Source organism: Bombina bombina, chromosome 3, assembly GCF_027579735.1.
Source record: "Bombina bombina isolate aBomBom1 chromosome 3, aBomBom1.pri, whole genome shotgun sequence".
Lineage (NCBI taxonomy): Eukaryota > Metazoa > Chordata > Amphibia > Anura > Bombinatoridae > Bombina > Bombina bombina.
In genome coordinates, this window is record NC_069501.1 from 405,005,299 (window position 1) to 405,028,708 (window position 23,410).

A 23,410-nucleotide genomic window follows, 5' to 3' on the forward strand; every position below is an offset into this window, starting at 1 on the left:
CGGCAATGTCTGTCCGCCTGCTCAGATCAGGCGGACAGGGTTATGGAGCAGCGGTCTTTGTGACCACTACTTCATAACTGCTGTTTCTGGCGAGCCTGCAGGCTCGCCAGAAACACGGGGCATCAAGCTCCATACGGAGCTTGATACATATGCCCCAGAGGGTTTAGAATGAGAGGCCATTAGTAGGTAATTGCAGTAACAATCACTTACCTAATGTATTTACTGTATTGGGGAATCAAATGGAGCAATTACCCTCTTTAAAATTATAGGTCTCATGCCCTTATGGGTATTAGAAGATTGTTATAATAACCACAACCTGTCTACTAGGTGACTTTCAGGGTTCTTTGGGTTATAAAAAGGACCATATTACACCCAAATAAGTAGTAACATTTGACTTTTTTTTAAAAAAAAACCCAGAGGCTTCTCTTTCAATGGCTCAGATGGCTATCAGGTAACCATTGTGGTAATTATGATCACATGACCCTATCTGCAAAGCATTATTTTGTGTTACTTTTAAAAACAGAACTTATAGTTCCTTGAATGAACAGTGTAATAAAATGTTTTATTATAGTGGTCATACTTGATGATATACAGTTGTGTATAGAAAAGCCTTTGCTGATATAACAAGAACATACTCACCAGAAATACACTTTGGCAGGTCAGGTTTCCATTTCCTGTAAAAAGAACACACACTGCTGTTTTTCCCTTGCATTACAAAGTCAGACTCGCACTGTAAGTGTACAGTGTGCCTCCAGCCAAAGCCATGTCCAACACGTTCAGGAATATATTCTTCATCATTCTTCAGAACAATGTAGCCATTCTCAATAGCTGGATATGGGCAGTCAAACCCTAATATCAATGTAAAAAAAAATGTTTAGCTAGATGATATTAATAAATAATAGGGTGGTGTATAAATTATTGTATTATTTATATTGCAGAGCATGGTATCATTATAAAGTAATCCCTCTACAAGTAGATATTAGAGCTATATTGGGGCATATCACTGTTTATTTATTAGTTGTCCCAACATCTTTGAGAGTAACTAACTAAAATGTAAGAATGAGTGGGGGCATGTCTGGGCAGTGGCCATACTATGTCACAAATTCAGAAGCTCCCAGGTGGATCGCGATAAACCGACGATTATCCTCTACTAGCTTCAACATCTCCACTTGGAAATACATGATACAACTTCCATATGTTATACTGATCTGTACCATATCAAACTCAATGTATTATTTAGACCTCGGTACTGCCTCCCGCCGTCTATCGGGGTTGAGCAGCTCCTGGTCTGCTATTACCTCTCTTACTACTGCTTACAGTTGACGCATCAATTACTCAGCGCTACAGCCACTTAGTATTCTTTAAGCCTCAATATGGATAGGCAAGCATTCTGTCGAATAGTGAAGGACTTATTAGAGGGCCTTGAATGGAAGATATGTGTACATTTTGACAGCCTCCTCCAATCCCTACATACAGAAGATGCAGCAGATGACCCAAGATCAGGGGGAGATAAGGAAGAAGAAAATCAACAGAAATCTGACCCTAACCATGCCATTTAAGCTTTTACCGCTATACTAACAGGACTCTTGGCTGATTATTATCGGTTATTTGTAGAGCGCCAACAGATTCCGCAGCGCTACAGCGTTGTACCATAAAACTCTTAACTACTGACTTTTAAATGCGTTAGGACTCTTGACAGGGTAGGGTGTACCACTCACTTTTTGGCCTCCCAGGACATACTCATAATACCGGTGCTATGTAAGTCCCATAGAAAAAAGACTTTACGAAGTTAACGTAAGTCATTTTCCGGTAAGGCCAAAGAAGTGTGCGGTGACCCTAAACCTGCAAGATTCGTAATACCAGCGGGCGTAGTGCGGCGACCCCACGGAGCCATAGCCTTTACAACGGCTTTAACATAGCTACTAAGGAGGAGAGTCGAACGCCAGTTCAGCTCCCTCAACAACACGCAGGTGAGTCGCTATTTAGCTACAGATCTGAGTCTGAGAAAGACAGAATGGCCACAAGGGAAGAGCCTACTTGAAACACCTGTGCTCTGTTCATCAGCTGCTAACATATCAAGAGACTATGGACAAGGATCAATACTCTGCAACAGACTCTTCTCAAGTTTTGACTGACTTTCCGAAGACTGGAGTTGGATAATAAACCATTTTTGTTTGGTAGATAACGTGGGGCTGATGTTTCTAGCTATGTCACACACGGAGATCTTTCCGTTACACTGCTGATAATAGACAGTTTTTCTCCAGTTATCTGTCATTATGATATATGGGACCAGCGCTTAGTAGAGATATATTGTTTTAGCCCTGTTTATAGTGAGATATGTTTTAACATGCAGCTTTAAATACCCGCATATACTGCACAAATATCTTATACCCTCTAGGTGTCTTGTTAATAACTCATTAGACAACAAATAATGCTCAACCATATTGTCGGATTGCATTAACATAACTCATGTATTCAGTGTGCTGTCTGTGGCCGGGGCAGCATGCTCTAATCTTACTTTCGAGCTACAATCTACAGTATATTGAGCAATACATTATTAGCACCTATTAACTGGATTCACCTCCTCCTACACTTTATTATCAACTTAGCATGACTTGCTATCGGACACTTAGAGGCCCATTTATCAAGCTCTGTATGGAGATTGTGGGCCCGTGTTTCTAAAGACCGCTGCTCCATAACCCTGTTCACCTGCTCTGAGCAGGCGGACAGGAATCGCCACAATTCAACCCGATCGAGTACAATCGGGTTGATTGACACCCCTTGCTGGCGGCCTGCAGGAGGCGGTGTTGCACCAGCAGCTCTTGTGAGTTGCTGGTGCAATGCTGAATACGGAGAGCGTATTGCTCGCCGTATTCAGCGAGGTCTTGCGGACCTGATCCACACTGTCAGATCAGGTCCGCAAGACCATTGATAAATAGGCCCTCTTAGACTTCAGGAGGCAATATGTCCACCATAGCATTTATACACTCCCAGTCACGTCCTGATTGCTTGCACTCTCATTTATGTCTACCCTATTCAGAGGCTTAGCTAAAATATCTATTGTGGCAGTTTACCTTTTTATACTAGATATTTATTTATTTGGCTGGTGTTTCATCATGGATAGTAAACATTTGTTTGTTCTCATCTTTATTTATTCACATAAGTAAGAGGGCCATATTTGCTATGCCAGCTTCATATAGAAGTATCACATTGTCATACCACATAATTTATAGATTCCTAGATTATCACTATATAACTTACATCGGTGGTTGTGTGTCAGTCACTGTTCAGCAATATTTTCTTCTTTTTAATCACATACACTATATCATAATCTTATTCATATTATGTTCTTTTTGACAAATATATATCACCAGCATATATAAGGTTCTAGTAGTGTATAAAAATCTTTGGCATGAAACTGAACATCTCAGACACGTTAATATGTCATAGCCTTGAGAAGATTAGTTCAAGGTATCACCCTACTAGGCAGCATAACATGATAGAGAGGTTCTATTGTAATATAGATACATAAAATAAAAATCTAAGGTATCAATAAAAGATTTGCAATGTACATATGTGTGACATATTCAAACTATCGGCTAGATTACGAGTTGTGCGTTAAGGTAAAAAAGCAGCGTTAAGAGGTCCTAACGCTGCTTTTTTACCCCCGCTGGTATTACGAGTCTTGCAGGTTTAGGGTCACCGCACACTTCTTTGGCCTTACCGCAAAATGACTTACGTAAACTTCGTAAAGTCTTTTTTCTATGGGACTTCCATAGCGCCGGTATTATGAGTATGTCCTGGGAGGCCAAAAAGTGAGCGGTACACCCTACCCTGTCAAGAGTCCTAACGCATTTAAAAGTCAGTAGTTAAGAGTTTTATGGTACAACGCCGTAGCATAAAACTCATAAATAAAGTGCTATAAAGTACACTAACACCCATAAACTACCTATTAACCCCTCAACCAGGGACCTCCCGCATCGCAAACACTAAAATAAAATTATTAACCCCTAATTTGCCGATCCAGACACCGCCGCCACCTGCATTATATTTATGAACCCCTAATCTGCTGCCCCAACATCGCCGCCACCTACATTATATTTATTAACCCCTAATCTGCCGCCCCCAATGTCGCCGCAACCTACCTACACTTATTAACCCCTAATCTGCCGCCCCAAAGTCGCCGCCACTATAATAAACATATTAACCTCTAAACCGCTGCACCCCCGTCTCGCAAACATTAGTTAAATATTATTAACCCCTAATCTGCCATCCCTAACATCGCCAATCAGCCAATAGGATTGAGCTCGCATTCTATTGGCTGTTCCAATCATGCCCTGTCCTTGAGGATGGATGTCCGGTCTTCAGAACTGTAAGTCGATCTTCAGGGGGTTAGTGTTAAGGTTATTTAAGGGTGTATTGGGTGGGTTTTATTTTTAGGTTCGGTTTCGGGCCAGCAAAAGAGCTAACTGCCCTTTTAAGGGCAATGCCCATCCAAATGCCCTTTTCAGGGCAATGTGGAGCTTAGGTTTTTTTAGATAGTTTTTTATTTTGGGGGTTGTTTGTGTGGGTGGTGGGTTTGACTGTTGGGGGGTTGTTTGTATTTTTTTTACAGGTAAAAGAGCTGATTTCTTTGGGGCAATGCCCCACAAAAGGCCTTTTTAAGGGCTATTGGTAGTTTAGTTTAGGCTAGGTTTTTTTTATTTTGGGGGGGCTTTTTTATTTTGATAGGGCTATTAGATTAGGTGTAATTAGTTTAAATATCTGTAATTTGTTTATTATTTTCTGTAATTTAGTTTTTATTTTTGTACTTTAGCTAATTTAATGTAGGCAATTGTATTTAATTTAGTTAAATTATTTAATTATAGTGTAGTGTTAGGTGTTATTGTAACTTAGGTTAGGTTTTATTTTACAGGTACATTTGTATTTATTTTAGCTAGGTAGTTATTAAATAGTTAATAACTATTTAGTAACTATTCTACCTAGTTAAAATAAATACAAACTTGCCTATAAAATAAAAATAAACCCTAAGCTAGCTACAATGTAACTATTAGTTATATTGTAGCTAGCTTAGAGTTTATTTTATAGGTAAATATTTAGTTTTAAATAGGAATAATGTAGCTAATAATAGTAATTTTATTTAGATTTATTTAAATTATATTTAAGTTAGGGGGTGTTAGGGCTAGGGTTAGACTAAGGTTTAGGGGTTAATACATTTAGTATAGTGGCGGCGACGTTGGGGGCGGCAGATTAGGGGTTAATAAGTGTAGGTAGGTGGTGGCGATGTTAGGGATGGCAGATTAGGGGTTAATAATATTTAACTAATGTTTGCGAGGCGGGTGTGCAGCGATTTAGGGGTTAATATGTTTATTATAGTGGCGGCGACGTTGGGGGTGGCAGATTAGGGGTTAATAAGTGTAGGTAGGTGGCAGCGACATTGGGGGCGACAGATTAGGGGTTAATAAGTATAATGTAGGTGGTGGCGATTTCGGGGGCGGCAGATAAGGGTTAATACATGTAAGATTAGGGGTGTTTAGAGTCGGGGTTCATGTTAGGGTGTTAGGTGTAGACATACATTTTATTTCCCCATAGGAATCAATAGGGCTGCATTAAGGATCTTTACGCTGCTTTTTTGCAGGTGTTAGACTTTTTCTCAGCCGGCTCTCACCGTTGATTCCTATGGAGAAATTGTGCACGAGCACGTACATGCAGCTCACCGCTGACTTAAGCAGCGCTGGTATTGGAGTGCGGTAATAAGCAAAATTTTGCTCAACGCTCACTTCTTGTATTTTAACGCCGGGTTTGTAAAAGCCTGTAATACCAGCGCTGCAGGTAAGTGAGCGGTGAGACAAAACTGCTCGTTAGCACCGCACAGCCTCTAATGCAAAACTCGTAATCTAGCCGTATGGTATTTCATGATTGCCCTAAGTATGTATATGTAACTCAATATCATACTGTATGGACAACCCTTGCATTTACTGCTTGATATGTCCTGTGATAACATCCTACTGTATGAACTAATTATTTATGGAGTTAAGTTCAATTGTATAGCTATAGAAAGATAGATATCACAATTCTTAACACATATTAAGATTTATTTTTTTTATTTCAACTGATAGGTTTATGCCAACTATCAGGAGTTCTATCTCTGTAAATAGACATGGTTAACTGTGAGGACATTCTTGTATTTTTTCTTTCTCATCTTTTTTCAAAAACTTGTCACTGTACCATGGAGATTATATTCATGTTGTCATACTAAGAATGTTGTAATACTAAATGCTTTAATTAAAAAAAAAAATGATTTTAAAAAAAAAATATGTAAGAATGAATTGTGTCTGTTATCAGGGAAATTCAAGCAAAAAATGAAACACTAGAAAAAATAAATGATTAAAATTAGCATAAGTAGCTCACGTAACAGCCAACACCATAATGCTATTAATATGTATTGGGGTAGATTACAATCCATTAGAAAAATAGAATTTATGTTTACATGATAAATTCATTTCTTTCATGGTGATGAGAGTCCATGAACCCTTACTGCAGGGAATTATATACACCTGACCACTAGGAGGAGGCAAAGATTCCCAAAACTCCAAGAGCCGTTTAAACCTCTCCCACCTTATTGGAAACTAGTCTGACATTTAGCCAAGCCAGAAAAAGAAGAAGGTAGGAAAAAAATAAGAGCAAAATAAATAGGAGCAGGGAAAAAAGATTTGCATACTTGAACTGCTGGCAGAAAAAAAAATCTAAATAATTACAGAATGAGCCGGGGCTTGTGGACTCTCTCCACCATGAAAGTAATTAATTTAACAGGTAAACATAAGTTTATATTTTCTTTCACAAAGAGTCCACAATCCATTTCTCCTGGGAATATAATACCCAAGCTCTTTACCCAAGACATAAAGAGTCAGTCCAGGATTATTCTCCACTGCTAGAGTGATAATTGACACACACAAGAGCACACAGAGAGAAAACCAGGGCATGACCCAATCAGGAAAATAAAAAACAGTTAGGCCTAGATTTAGAATTTGGCGGTAGCCGTGAAAACCAGCGTTAGAGGCTCCTAACGCTGGTTTTAGGCTACCGCCGGTATTTGGAGTCAGTCAGGAAAGTGTCTAACGCTCACTTTTCAGCCGCGACTTTTCCATACCGCAGATCCCCTTATGTCATTTGCGTATCCTATCTTTTCAATGGGATCTTTCTAACTCCGGTATTTACAGTCGTGGCTGAAGTGAGCGTTAGAAATCTAACGACAAAACTCCAGCCGCAGAAAAAAAGTCAGGAGTTAAGAGCTTTCTGAGCTAACGCCGGTTTATAAAGCTCTTAACTACTGTGCTCTAAAGTACACTAACACCCATAAACTACCTATGTACCCCTAAACCGAGGTCCCCCCACATCGCCGCCACTCGATTAAATTTTTTTTAACCCCTAATCTGCCGACCGCCACCTACGTTATCCTTATGTACCCCTAATCTGCTGCCCCTAACACCGCCGACCCCTGTATTATATTTATTAACCCCTAACCTGCCCCCCACAACGTCGCCGCCAGCTACCTACAATAATTAACCCCTAATCTGCCGACCGCAAAGCGCCGCTACTTACGTTATCCTTTTGTACCCCTAATCTGCTGCCCCTAACACCGCCAACCCCTATATTATATTTATTAACCCCAAATCTGCCCCCCACAACGTCGCCTCCACCTGCCTACACTTATTAACCCCTAATCTGCCCAGCAGACCGCACCGCTATTATAATAAAGTTATTAACCCCTAATCCGCCTCACTAACCCTATAATAAATAGTATTAACCCCTAATCTGCCCTCCCTAGCATCGCCGACACCTAACTTCAAACATTAACCCCTAATCTGCCGACTGGAGCTCACCGCTAATCTAATAAATGTATTAACCCCTAAAGGTAAGTCTAACCCTAACACTAACACCCCCCTAAATTAAATATAATTTAAATCTAACGAAATTAATTAACTCTTATTAAATAAATTATTCCTATTTAAAGCTAAATACTTACCTGTAAAATAAATCCTAATATAGCTACAATATAAATTATATTTATATTATAGCTATTTTAGGATTTATATTTATTTTACAGGTAACTTTGTATTTATTTTAACCAGGTACAATAGCTAATAAATAGTTAAGAACTATTTAATAGCTAAAATAGTTAAAATAATTACAAAATTACCTGTAAAATAAATCCTAACCTAAGTTACAATTAAACCTAAGACTACACTATCAATAAATAAATTAAATAAACTACCTACAATTATCTACAATTAAAACTAACACTACACTATCAATAAATTAATTAAATACAATATCTACAAATAACTACAATGAAATAAACTAACTAAAGTACAAAAAATAAAAAAGAACTAAGTTACAAAAAATAAAAAAATATTTACAAACATCAGAAAAATATTACAAAATTTTAAACTAATTACACCTACTCTAAGCCCCCTAATAAAATAACAAAGCCCCCCAAAATAAAAAAATGCCCTACCCTATTCTAAATTACTAAAGTTCAAAGCTCTTTTACCTTACCAGCCCTGAACAGGGCCCTTTGCGGGGCATGCCCCAAAGAATTCAGCTCTTTTGCCTGTAAAAAAAACACATACAATACCCCCCCCCCCAACATTACAACCCACCACCCACATACCCCTAATCTAACCCAAACCCCCCTTAAATAAACCTAACACTAAGCCCCTGAAGATCTTCCTACCTTATCTTCACCATACCAGGTTCACTGATCGATCCAGAAGAGCTCCTCCGATGTCTTGATCCAAGCCCAAGCGGGGGGCTGAAGATGTCCATGATCCGGCTGAAGTCTTCATCCAAGTGGGAGCTGAAGAGGTCCATGATCCGGCTGAAGTCTTCTATCAACGGCATCTTCAATCTTCTTTCTTCCGGATCCTTCTTGCAGACCTCCGACGCGGAACATCCTGCTGGCCCCACGGACTACCGACGAATGAAGGCTCCTTTAAGGGACGTCATCCAAGATGGCGTCCCTCGAATTCCGATTGGCTGATAGGATTCTATCAGCCAATCGGAATTAAGGTAGGAATATTCTGATTGGCTGATGGAATCAGCCAATCAGAATCAAGTTCAATCTGATTGGCCGATCCGATCAGCCAATCAGATTGAGCTTGCATTCTATTGGCTGATCGGAACCGCCAATAGAATGCGAGCTCAATCTGATTGGCTGATCGGATCAGCCAATCAGATTGAACTTGATTCTGATTGGCTGATTCCATCAGCCAATCAGAATATTCCTACCTTAATTCCGATTGGCTGATAGAATCCTATCAGCCAATCGGAATTCGAGGGACACCATCTTGGATGACATCCCTTAAAGGAGCCTTCATTCGTCGGTAGTCCGTCAGGCCAGCAGGATGTTCCGCGTCGGAGGTCTGCAAGATGGATCCGGAAGAAAGAACATTGAAGACGCCGTTGATAGAAGACTTCAGCCGGATCATGGACCTCTTCAGCTCCCGCTTGGATGAAGACTTCAGCCGGATCATGGACATCTTCAGCCCCCCGCTTGGGCTTGGATCAAGACATCGGAGGAGCTCTTCTGGATCGATCGGTGAACCTGGTATGGTGAAGATAAGGTAGGAAGATCTTCAGGGGCTTAGTGTTAGGTTTATTTAAGGGGGGTTTGGGTTAGATTAGGGGTATGTGGGTGGTGGGTTGTAATGTTGGGGGGGTATTGTATGTGTTTTTTTTACAGGCAAAAGAGCTGAATTCGTTGGGGCATGCCCAGCAAAGGGAACTGTTCAGGGCTGGTAAGGTAAAAGAGCTTTGAACTTTAGTAATTTAGAATAGGGTAGGGCATTTTTTTATTTTGGGGGGCTTTGTTATTTTATTAGGGGGCTTAGAGTAGGTGTAATTAGTTTAAAATTGTTGTAATATTTTTCTGATGTTTGTAAATATTTTTTTATTTTTTGTAACTTAGTTCTTTTTTACTTTTTGTACTTTAGTTAGTTTATTTCATTGTATTTATTTGTAGATATTGTATTTAATTAATTTATTGATAGTGTAGTGTTAGGTTTAATTGTAACTTAGGTTAGTAATTATTTTAACTATTTTAGCTATTAAATAGTTCTTAACTATTTAATAGCTATTGTACCTGGTTAAAATAAATACAAAGTTACCTGTAAAATAAATATAAATCCTAAAATAGCTATAATATAAATATAATTTATATTGTAGCTATATTAGGATTTATTTTACAGGTAAGTATTTAGCTTTAAATAGGAATAATTTATTTAATAAGAGTTAATTAATTTCGTTAGATTTAAATTATATTTAACTTAGGGAGGTGTTAGTGTTAGGGTTAGACTTAGCTTTAGGGGTTAATACATTTATTAGAATAGCGGTGAGCTCCAGTCGGCAGATTAGGGGTTAATGTTTGAAGTTAGGTGTCGGCGATGTTAGGCAGGGCAGATTAGGGGTTAATACTATTTATTATAGGGTTAGTGAGGCGGATTAGGGGTTAATAACTTTATTATAATAGCGGTGCGGTCCGCTCGGCAGATTAGGGGTTAATAAGTGTAGGCAGGTGGAGGCGACATTGTGGGGAGCAGATTAGGGGTTAATAAATATAATATAGGGGTCGGCGGTGTTAGGGGCAGCAGTTTAGGGGTACATAGGGATAATGTAAGTAGCGGCGGTTTACGGAGCGGCAGATTAGGGGTTAATAATAATATGCAGGGGTCAGCGATAGCGGGGGCGGCAGATTAGGGGTTAATAAGTGTAAGGTTAGGGGTGTTTAGACTCGGGGTACATGTTAGAGTATTAGGTGCAGCCGTAGGAAGTGTTTCCCCATAGGAAACAATGGGGCTGCGTTAGGAGCTGAACGCGGCTTTTTTGCAGGTGTTAGGTTTTTTTTCAGCTCAAACAGCCCCATTGTTTTCTATGGGGGAATCGTGCACGAGCACGTTTTTGAAGCTGGCCGCGTCCGTAAGCAACTCTGGTATCGAGAGTTTTAGTGGCGTTAAATATGCTCTACGCTCCTTTTTTGGAGCCTAACGCAGCCATTCTGTGAACTCTCAATACCAGAGGTATTTAAAAGGTGCGGCCAGAAAAAAGCCAGCGTTAGCTACACGGGTCGTTACCGACAAAACTCTAAATCTAGGCCTTAGTATGCAGGAAAAGAAAACTGAGTACTCACAGATGATGCAGGGCTATGGGAACAGGTACCTGATGAGAAGTAGGAGTACAAAGTACTGAAACTTAAAAGCAGGCTGAGGATGTTTCCAAGAGGTTTCTCGTAAAACCGGTATTGTTATATTAATTTCCTCTTCTCTGAATTGTGATTTTTAATTATTCATTTCAGTAAATTGTGTGTCTTGTATTTTACATGCAGGTTTGTGACAATATCAGAAAATACTTTTGAATGTTATAATAATAATTAACAATTCAGAGAAGAGGAAATTTATATAACATTGCCGGTTATACGAGAAACCTCTTGCAAAATGAATTCAATTCAATGCGCACCTGGAAATTGATGACATCCACACTTTTCCAAGTTAATAATTTCATGGTGACACAAGAATTAAAAGGTTAAATTACTATGTGAGGGCAGTGATCTGGCAGAGTATGAGAGAAGCCCACAGCCTGCAATCTGCATCCATAGAGGCATTTGTCATCATTAGATGTAGTGACAGCTGGCACCTTTGGGGGAAAAATAAATAAAAAAACAGACCCCAGAAGTACATTATATTTTTAGGAAGAATCATGCAATTGCATTTTTTATAGTAATCATTTAAATTTTTTTTTTTAAGAAAATACTTACATCCCTACTTGCATTGTATATGTGTAAATATTCCACTATATTTTGAACAGCATCGTACTTCTAGAAAAATCAGGGTGTACTGAAGTATACAAGCAGTGGCAGAAACGATCAGCCCAGTATTGTACAGTATACAATGCACTAAATTACACATATTATATAGCAAAGTTCATTAAATAAATGTATTCAGTGTTCAGACACAGCAATTCCAACTCATCGAGCTACAGAATGTGGTATGTTTGTAAAGCAGGTTGCTTTAAAAATTCTCTATAGTTCAGAGACAAACTGTCAAAATAAAAACGATCTATTATAATGTCAGAAATCATGACATTAATAATACCCTGGAAAGAGGAGAGACTGTCTTGCATACTTCTCTTATAATGGAAAGAAAATATGGCTACATTTCTATCTCAGATAATCATTGCAGAAAGTGATGAGTGAGTTCTGATACAATATGCCGTAAATAGACAGAATGGTTTATTATAATCAATGACAACCAGAGGCTTCATATTGTAGTCGTATTCATGGATCTGATGTAATGTTTGGTATTCTCAGTAATTTATTAAATGGAGTAGCTGGGATTTTACAGATGTTCAGAACCACTTTCAGCAATTTCTTTATATTCCCCTTACATTCTCGCTTTACCTATTAGGCATGGTTTAGAAAGGAGACATACTGTACATACAAAATAAAGCAATAACAAATTACATTTTTGTAGGGATAATTTATCTTTGCCATGTGTAAATAGCATTTTCATTCTATATAAAGGTTATTTTAGTGATTCTTAAAAAGAAAATATGGCTACATTTGTATCTTAGATAATCATTGCAGAAAGTGATGAGTGAGTTTGGATACAAAATGCTGTAAATAGACAGAATGGTTTATTATAATCAATGACAACCAGAGGCTTCATATTCTAGTCGTATACATGGATCAGATTCCGATCAATATACACACCATATAGTCAGTGAACTAAACTGCAGTGGTATGTGCTTTTTTTTCTACAGCTCCGCGCCTTTTATATAGTAAACCCAGACACCACACGCTGTGACAGCACTACTGCCTCATTATTATATCATTTTGCAAGGAAGTGTAGGAGAATGTTGTCCTCTCCGCCAGCACATACCGTTATTACAACAAGGGTTTCCACTAGAGTTCAATAAACCAGACACTGATAAGTGAAAGAATGTATTAAATCATATGTGACATGACAAATTGGCAGAACTCAGGATCATCAGTACCGCTCAGTATCCTAGCGGTTTCTAAATGCGGCGGTAGATGAAGAGAAGCCAACTGGTCCACCGCATATAGGAACTGCCAGGATACTGAGCGGTTATTTTTAGTTCCTGCTTCAAAAGGCCCCTTAACTAAAATCGGTGCATTGCGCATGCACACAAAATGGGAATACGGAGGCACAAAACGTTTCTTGCAGAAGCGGAAGGAAGGAAAAAGGGTTATGACGAAATAGAGGAGGGGCTGGCGACCATTTCAAAACTCCAGAGGAACATGTAGTAAGTATTTTTTCTTGAAAAACTATATATTTAGCAAAATTGGGCTACATTTTTAAATATTTATCCTAGTAAACTTTATCTGTAGGAGTAAGGACATTTTTTGGGTTGACTGTCCCTTTAAGGATAGGCACTCATGGTCAGAATACGAGCCAGGAAGCAGGAAGCGAAATCCTACAAACGAACACCAGAGAGAAGTCCCGCTGGAGATTTAAAGGGCCGTAACGACTTAGGCAACGTGACGAAGAAAGAGAGAGATAGATCCAGGAGCCGTGGTGACACAGCAATGATGGGATCATGACAGCACCTCCTTCTCAAAGACCCCTCCGGAGGATAGGACCGGCTTGGAAGGATGAGCCTTATGAAAAGCCTTAATCAAAGCAGGAGCATGAACTAGACAAGCTGGTTCCCTAGAATGTTCTGTGACAGGATAACCTTTCCAGTGGATAAGATAGTACAAAATCTTGCCACGAAGTTTGGAATCCATGATATGACTGACTTCAAACTCAGGTTGTCCATCGACCAGAAGAGGTGGAGGATTGGCCTTAGGTTTGGAATATCTATTAAAAGTGACTGGTTTAAGAAGAGAGACGTGGAAAACTGGATGGGCTTTAAGAGTCTTAGGTAGAGCAATACAATAAGCAGTTAAGCAAACCTGACTCAAGATTTGGAAAGGACCCACATAGCGGGGTCCGAGTTTAGTAGAAGGTTGCTTGAGACAAAGATCACATGTAGAAAACCAAACTTTGTCTCCAGGATGGTACGTGGGGGGCTTCTTCCGTTTACTATCAGCATAGTATTTATATTGGTTAGAAGCTTTAGAGAGGAGAAGGCGGATCTTTTGCCAATGATGACAAAGTCTAAGGACAGAGAGATCAGCAGCAGGAAATTTAGTAGATGAGGTGAGAAGAGGAAATGTTCTTGGCTGGAATCTGTATGCTGTTTTAAGGGTGAGGTCTTAGGAGAAATATTGTAGCGGGCATTATGAGCCAATTCAGCAAGAGGCAAGAAGTGGTTCCAGTTAGAGTGGTGAAGATCCACATAATGCCTGAGATATGTTTCCAAGCACTGGTTGACCCTCTTGGTTTGGCCATTGGACTGTGGGTGATGAGATGTAGACAATGAAATGGTAGTACCAAATTGTTTTTAACGAGATTTCCAAAACTGTGAAACAAACTGAACCCCTCTATCAGAGACGATATCAAGTGAAGAACTATGCAATCTCACTACATGCTGAATAAAAAGTTCGGTAAGGGTTTTAGCAGAGTGTAAGCCAGACAATGGAACAAAATGGGTTGATTTATTGAATCTGTTGACTATAACCCAAACAGTATTGTTTCCTGCTGAGAGAGGGAGATCAGTAATGAAGGCAAGGAATAGGTAGAGGTTGGAGCAAGCCATAAGGTAGAGGACGTGGTATCTTGTTGGATGCACATACAGTGCAAGCAGAAACATAATCTTTGACGTCTCGAGTTAAAGAGGGCCACCAGACATTTTTCTTAAGGTTCCATATAGCATTGCTGACACGAGGATGCCCGGAAAGGGGATTGCCATGAGCCCATTGTAACAATTTAGAGCGGAGGTGCTCAGGAACAAAAAGTAGACGAGCAGGGGGTTTGCAAGTTGAAGGAAGATCCTTTTGTGCAGCTTGTAAATCTTGTAAGGTAGCGACTGATAGTTGAGCTATGATCTCATGAGAATGGAGAATATTGCCAGATTCTGGAGAATTAGTGGATTGGATTGTCTTGACAAAGCCTTGATATTCTTTGTGCCGGGTATGTAGGATAAAACATAAGGGAAATGAGAGAAATACAAGGACCATCAAGCTTGCCGAGAGTTTAAACATTTGGCAGTCTGGAGGTAAAGTAGGTTCTTATGATCAGTAAGAATCGAGAAGGGTTGAGTGGTACCCTCCAATCAATGTCTCCATTCGCCTAAGGCCATTTTAATAGCCAACAACTCCTTGTTGCCCACATCATAATTTAATTCAGAAGAAGTGAACTTCTTGGAGAAGAAACCGATGGGATGAATCTTGCCAGACTCAGGAATACGTTGAGAAAGGAATGCTCCTGTAGCTACTGAGGAAGCATCCACTTTCAGGATAAACTGGAATTCAGGATTAGCATGGCGAAGAATGGGTGCTGAAGCAAAAGCCTTTTTTAGAGAATCAAAAGCCTGAATAGCATCTGAGGACCACTGTTTTCAGTTTTGCCCCTTTCTAGTCAGGGAAGTAAGGGGTGCCGTAATGGTGGCAAAACCTTTGATAAACTTCCTGTAGTAACTGTGAAAGCCCAGGAAACATTGGAGAGCCTTAAGGGAGTCAGGTCTAGGCCATTAGATAATGGCCAAAAGTTTAGTTGGATCCATTTCAAAGCCTGTCTTGGATATTACGTATCCTAGGAAGGGAACAGAATCCTGGTGAAAGGAACATTTTTCTATCTTGGCAAAAAGATGATTGTCTCTGAGATGTTAAAGTACTTTCCTGACATGGGATACATGATCTTGGTAGGTTTGCAAAAGGTGAGGATATATTAAAATAATCCCGAAAAATCTCATTCACAAAGTGTTGGAACACTGTGGGGGCATTGCAGAGCCCGAAAGGCATGAGCAGATATTTATAATGCCAAAAGTGGGTATTAAAAGCTGTCCCTTGTGCATTCGGATGAGGTTGTATGCGCCTTGAAGATCCAATTTGGTAAATATTGTAGATCCTTGCAGATAAGTGAATAATTCAGGAATTACTGGTAATAGGTAACTGTTCTTTACAGTTATCTGATTTTGACCTCTAAAGTCCCGCCGGAGATTTAAAGGGCCGTGATGACTTAGGGGGCGTGACACAGGAAAGCCTTGTCATGTTACTAGGCAACATGACACTGCGAAGAATGAGAGATCGAGATTCGGGAGCCGCAGCAACATGGCAATGATCGGATCATGACATTCCAGTTTAGATTGGATGAATTGTTTTTGTTGTTTTGTTTTTTTCTTCAGAAAACATATATATATATACAATCATATTTAATGACAGATCACAACTGCCTGAAGGACTTCCCTACCAAAAGCTGCTTTAAACTGGTAGAATTTAGTAAAAGTAAGTAAGGAAGACTAAGTAGCTGCTGTGCAAATTTGATCAACAGCAACCTCATTCTTAAAAGCCCATGAAATAGCAACTGATAGTTTAGAATGGGCAGTCATCCATTAAGGATGAGACTGACCTGCCTCCATGTAAGCTTTATGAGCCATAAGCTTTAACCAAGAGGCTAACACCAGCAATCATATCACTGAGTTCTGTTTCTAGCCAGAAATGCATCTAAACCCTGTTTAAATTTATCCAAGGTATTGACATTTACTACCTCCTGAGGTTCCAAAATGTAATTGCTCTTACAGTGAAAAAAATATTTACGTTGCTGGAGATTAAATCTCCTTTCCTCCAGCCTTAATTTGTGACCTCTTGTCACAAACAATTTTCTTGGAATAAACAGAGCCTTGGTTCACCCTCTCTGTATTTGGGCCTTGAATGTATTTATTTATTTAAAGTAACCATGTCACCTCTCAAGCCCCTTTTTTTGTTGACCTTCTCTGAACTTTTTCTAAGTCTGCAATGTCTTTTTTAGAGATTGGTCCCCAGTACTGCACTCCATACTCAAGGTTAGGTCTTACCAGGAATTTATATAGTGACAAAAATATGATTTCCTCCCTTGCATCAATGCCTCTTTTAATACATGCTGGTATATTATTAGCCTTAGAAGCAACTGCCCTGCATTGTGCACAAATCTTTAGCTTGTTATGTATAAGTATTGCCAAATCCATTTCCTCCTCTGTTTTGCTAAGTGTAGTCCCATTTAAAAAAAAAATAGGTTGCTTGCTTATTTTTACTTCCAAAATGTAGAACCTTATATTTTCCAGTATTGTCTATTTTTGTAAAGCCTCTTGGAAAGCCATTTCACCCTGAACTGATCTAATAACCTTACACATCTTTGTATCACCTGCAAAAATAGAGATGTTGCTATTTAATCCTTGCTCCATGTCATTAATAAAAATATTAAAAAGAACACTGCACAGTGCTGATCCCTTGGTGACTCCACAGATTACTTTTGTTCAATCTGAGTATGATCCGTTTAAAAATACTTGCTGCTCCCGGTCTTTTATTCAGCTATTTATCAATGAGCTAACATTTTCAGCTATTCCTAGTCCCATAATTTTGAACATTAATCTCTCATGTGGCACTGTATCAAATGCCTTTGTCAAATCCAAGTATATCACGTGATTCCCTTTTATCTATATATTTATTACTTCCACATCAAATCTAATTAGATTAGTTTGACATGATCTATTTCTCATAAAACCATGCTGATTTGAACTCACAATTTTATTTACACAAATATTCTTATCAATATAATCTTTTATAACTACTTCAAGTATCTTCCCCACTATCAATGTCCGACTAACTGGTCTATAACTTCCTTGATTAGCCCTGTTTCCCTTTTAAAAAGTGGCACCACATCAGCTTTATGCCAGTCCTAGGGTACTATGCCTGAGGATAATGAGTCTTGAAAAACTTAGAGTAGAAGTTTGGCTTAAACAGTGCTAAGCTCCCGTAAAATCCTTGGGTGTATTCCATCTGGACCTGGAGTTTTATTTATCTTATATTATTTTTTTCTTGATACATTCTTTATATATTTGGATTGTTGACCCTGCACTGTTTTTTTGAATAATTGAAATGCCCTCATTTTTTTTCCTAATTTCTCTTAACACATTTTTATTTAGCCACATTGGCTTGGATTTCTTTATTTTACTGTTATAACCATGTGGTATGTGTTCATGTGTATAATATTTTCCAGTATTTAATAAAGTTTTAAAAGTTATCCCTTTATCCTCTGTATACCTTATTTAACTATTTCCTTAAATCATTGAATTTTGCTTTCTTAAAATTAAAAGTCTTAGTTTAACCTTTATAACACACAGTCATTCTAGAAAGGAAGAAAAGTTTTGGTTAGTACACACACAGAGACACACCCTGCAATAACTGATAGATAGGACACATTGTATGTTTGGGAGTATGACTGAAAACCTCTTTATGTAACTGTCTTTGTAGCATTTATGTAATTTGGGCAGATTCTAATTAAAGCTTAAAGGTTAGAATTAAAACCCTGACCCTGTTCTGATTCTGGAACTGGAACTATTACACCAATTGATTCCAGATCTAAAAAAAAAAAAAAGTCTGTTGCCTTCACATAATTCTTTGGAACATGATACAGAATAAACCTTTCCCTTGGAGGTCTTGATCTGAAACCTATTCTGTATCCTTGGGAATCATGTTCAGAACCCAGGGAACAAAATAAAACCAAGCACCCTGAAAAAAAGGTGTAATCTACTCCCTACCAGAAGACATGGATTGGGGGCTGCACCTACATGCAGACTTGGAAGTATAGAAAGATTTGGGCCTGTTCAAATTAAGGTTTGGCTTCCAGGAAAAAAAACTGTTTCTGGAATGAAGAAGAAATTCTTAGATTGACAAAAGTAACAAAAACAATTAGAAGCCCTAGATTTACCCTTAGACTTCTTATCCTGAGGGAGAAAGGTTTCCCCCCAGTCACTGTAGAGATAATGTTATCCGGACCAGACTCAAACAACATCTTCCCTTTAAAAAGAAGAGACAGGGTGGGTGGAGCCGGCCCTCCTGAGAGATGGCCGCCCTTTAGCTGAGCTCTGTAGTTCCAGCACATCACAAATAAAATAAAGCACCTAAGAATGCATTGATCCCTTATAAAAGTCATGGACCTGAACTAATATAGCTAAGTTTACAACAGCTGATGTTCTGATCGCTCGGATGCTCCTTACACGGAGCGCTGACTGCCTTAGTTGCCGGACATACACTGCAGCCTATAAAGTTGCTGGGACGTGTACTAAAGAACATAGTACAGATTTGACTGAGCGAATAAGCAAATGAATAAGTATGCTGACGGGAGGTAAGTCAGCCAAAATATATTGATATTGATATGCAACCACCTTGGGAAAGCACAAAATTGCCAATCACTAGCACAGACAAATGGTGGTCGCCATTTTGTGATCCAGCTAAACGCATCAAAGGGAGTGCAAACAGGAAGAGACACGGACAACAGCAGTGATATTAAATATATTATCAAAAGGGTATACAGATCCTATTATTGCAAATAGAGCAGTTACTAAACACTTATTTCTTCAACCCCCAGAGTTTCAACAGGAGAAGTGAATAAGAATATCCCGGGCTTTACAATTAAAGAGACACTAAGGCCTCTAGTTATCAATGTCTGTCGGACCTGATCCGACAGTGCGGATCAGGTCTGACAGACATCGCTGAATACGGCGAGCAATACGCTCGCCGTATTCAGCATTGCACCAGCAGCTCACAAGAGCTGCTGGTGCCACGCCACCCCCTGCAGACTTGCGGCCAATAGGCCGCCAGCAGGGAGATGTCAATCAACCCGATCGTACTTGATCCGGTTGATTTCCGGCGATGTCTGTCCGCCTGCTCAGAGCAGGTGGACAGGTTATGGAGCAGCGGTCTTTGTGATTGCTGCTTTATAACTGCTGTTTCTGGCGAGCCTGCAGGCTCGCCAGAAACACGGGGCATCAAGCTCCATTCGGAGCTTGATACATATGCCCCTAATACTGCACTGTTACTGTGAATCCAGCTTCCTAGATTTTGGGAAATAAACCCAACTTTATATATTTGCATCTACATTACAGTTTAAGCTGTGAAGTGGGTTTGATAACAAAATTCACATCCTAGAATTCACATTGGCAGACTTTCTCATCATAAGTTGTTGGAATATCTCCTATAACGTATAGTACAGTATTATACCCATTACTCTGCAATATAAACTGCCAAATATTTAGAGATAAAACATGTCTCCATGAAAAAATACCCAGAAAGAAAAGGCCACTAAATCTGGAAATTCTGCAAATCCCTCAGTGGACAGCTATTTTAAGCCTTCTAACACACAAGTACTGGCAGACACTCCTGCAGCTTCTCCCAGAAGGAGATTGACACCATCTTCCTCAGACTCAGAATCAGATGGGGAAAAATATATGATTACTGTTCCCAAGTCTATATTATCCTCAATCCCTTCTAAGCAAGATTTCACCTCACTTATCACACAAGTTAAACAGTGTATAAAAGATGAAATATCAGAATTGAAAAAGGGCATCCAAGAAATTGGCAATAGACTCGACAAATTTAAGAAGATTGAGACACACATCTCACAGAAACCACAAAAATTAGAATTAGAAACCATGTAGAGGACCTTGGCGATTCTACACAAAAACTAGAAGATAAAATAGAGAATTTGGAGAACAGATCCAGAAGACACAATATCAGAATAAGGGGCATCCCAGAAATCGTAACAACTGCAAATTTGCCTATGTACTTGCAATCTCTTTTCACAGCTATAACAAATACAGAAGACACCACTCCAATTGGTATAGATAGAGCACACAGAGCTCTGCGACCACCACCACCAAAGGGAGCTCCTCCCAGAAACATTATAGTCAAGATATCAAACTACCAAATAAAAGAAGAAATAATGAAAGGAGCCAGGGAGAAAAGCCCCATACAAAAAGATGGGTCTGTCCTACAATTCTATGCCGATCAAGTTAAAAGGATGTGTGAGCTGTTAATAAGCTAAACCAGAATGGCCTATCTCCTAATTGCACTTCTCACAATTTGTGCAATTCAATCTAGGGGAAATTTAAACAAGGGTTGGAGATGGTGCCAAAGGCTATCTGGTGGAGAATAATAGAATGTGGAATTCACCAAAACAATATAGAAAAATTATATAAAAAAATATTATATAAAAAATATTATATAAAAAAAATATATATATATATTGGACCATATACATATATAGATGTGACCAAAATGTGTAGTAGATCACTTGCGTGATAATAAGGCAATCCACTGCTTAGAATAAATAAATAAATTAAATTTATTAGAACAATCAATAAAACAGTTAATACACTTCTCTTAATCATAAAACAGTTAATACGCTTCTCTTCATTCATAAAAAACCATATGGCATTGGTATCACAAAATAAAAAATGCACTAGTATTTTAGTTAACCATTCAGTGACGATCAAATACTTATGTGGATAAAAAGCTAAACACAAGGCTGATTAAATGCACAATATGCTACTCTGGAACCGGGTTGAATAAACCTGAACACCGTCTTTAGCTGTTAATCAATAAAAAATAGACTTTGATAGGCACAGTCTCTAAAGCTTCAGTGGACAGGATTCAAAATAGAACAATAGTCTTTCGATTAAGGAAATTGGTGAGTTACACAATAGTCCTTAAGGTGCAGATAGAACTAGAAACTTAGAGTCTTCACCCTCACTCCTGAGGGTCTTTCAAATTAGACAGTCAGTAGTAGGCACTTACCCGGTGCTCCGGTGTTATGGGCGGACCTCCTCACTCCGCTCACCTGTAACGCACCTTTTACACCTATTCCATCGGTAGTGGCCTTACATGTATTTTCAAACAGATTGCAGCTTCATGTCCCAATATATCGACTACTTCTTGCAAAACTATGTGAAAGAACTCCCCTCGTATTTATCAGACTCTGCACATTTTTTAAGAGTACTAAGAGAGATCCAATGGGAAACCAATTTTGTGCTGGTCACCTGTGATGTCAGCTCACTTTATACAAACATAGAACATAATTTAGGAATACAAGCTATAGATTATTTTTTGAGACATGACCCTGAGATGACCAGCGCGCAAAGGGAGTTTTTATTGCAATGTATTAAATTTATCTTGAATAATAATTATTTCAAATTCGAGAACAGTTATTTTTTACAGATAAAGGGTACGGCTATGGGCACAAGGTTCGCACCGAGTTATGCCAACTTGTTCATGGGGGACTTTGAAAGAGAGTTGATAGAAAGATCCCCATGGGGTGCGAACCTTGTGCTCTATAGACGTTACATTGATGATCTATTCTTATATGGAAGGGGGACACAGAATTATTGGATATTTTCATTGATGACCTTAATTCCAACAGCTTTGGCCTACAATTCATGCACGAGTCTAGTAGAGAAAGAATTGATTATCTGGATATAGAAATTGAGATAAGTAATAATGAAATTAAAACAAAGACCTTTTTCAAAAAGGTCGATTCTAATAATTATATTGACTCTGAGAGTTGTCACCATAGTCAATGGAAAAAGAACATACCAAAGGGTCAATTAATGCGTGTAAGGAGGAATTGTACAGATTTAGTGGATTTTGAAAAACAGAAGTATATATAAATATCAGAAATATATTTAAATATCAGAAGTATTAATAAAAATATCAGAAGTATTAATAAAGAGATTCGAACAGAAGGGATACGATACTCATAAGATCCTAGAGACAGTGAATGAAGTTAAAAAGATGGATAGTGAGGAATTACTACGAAAAAAGGAAAACCCTATGAGGGGGAGTTAAAAGAGACAATGGACATACCCCTAATTACAACCTATTCTGCCCATCACAAACAATTCCAAAAAGTAGTTAAAAAACACTGGCATCTTTTATTGAAAGACCCTTTAATAGGCCCAAACTTAGGAAGAAACCCCAAATTTATTTATAGAAAAGCTAGGAATTTAAAAACGATATTAGCCCCGAGCGAATATAAAGGGGGGAATAAAATGTGCAGTAGAGGGTATAGAACTCTTGAGGGCAATAAGATAGAGGGGTTCTTCCCTTGCCACCAATGTAAGTCCTGCAAACACAGTACAAAATTAAAACAGATTAAGTCGGAGAAAGATGGGAGAATTATCAATATAACGGACATTATAAGGTGTACCGACATAAATATTATTTATCTGCTACAATGTGATTGCAACTTAAGGTATTTTGGTCAGACAGGACGGAAATTGAAAGACCGTATACGTGAACATCTGTTAGCAATAGAGCATGAGAGAGAAGATACTATTCTGTATAAACATTTTAAAGAGGTCCATAAAGGTAATACAGAAACACTAAAATTCTGGGGCATTAAGAAAATAGTACAGGATGGAAGAAGAGGGAATACTAGTAAGAAATTGCTCAGACAGGAAGCAGAATTCATCTACA

At 38.7% G+C, this 23,410-nt stretch overlaps 1 protein-coding gene across 1 annotated transcript in view; it reads right to left on the bottom strand.

The window, feature by feature from the left end:
• Positions 1 to 23,410, bottom strand: part of LOC128653350 (complement component receptor 1-like protein) — an 80,843-nt gene that overhangs the window by 12,496 nt on the left and 44,937 nt on the right. Inside the window, exon 4 of the mRNA XM_053706576.1 lies at positions 640 to 849. Within this exon, the coding sequence (XP_053562551.1) occupies positions 640 to 849 (210 nt within the window). The remainder of the gene's footprint in view (positions 1 to 639; positions 850 to 23,410) is intronic.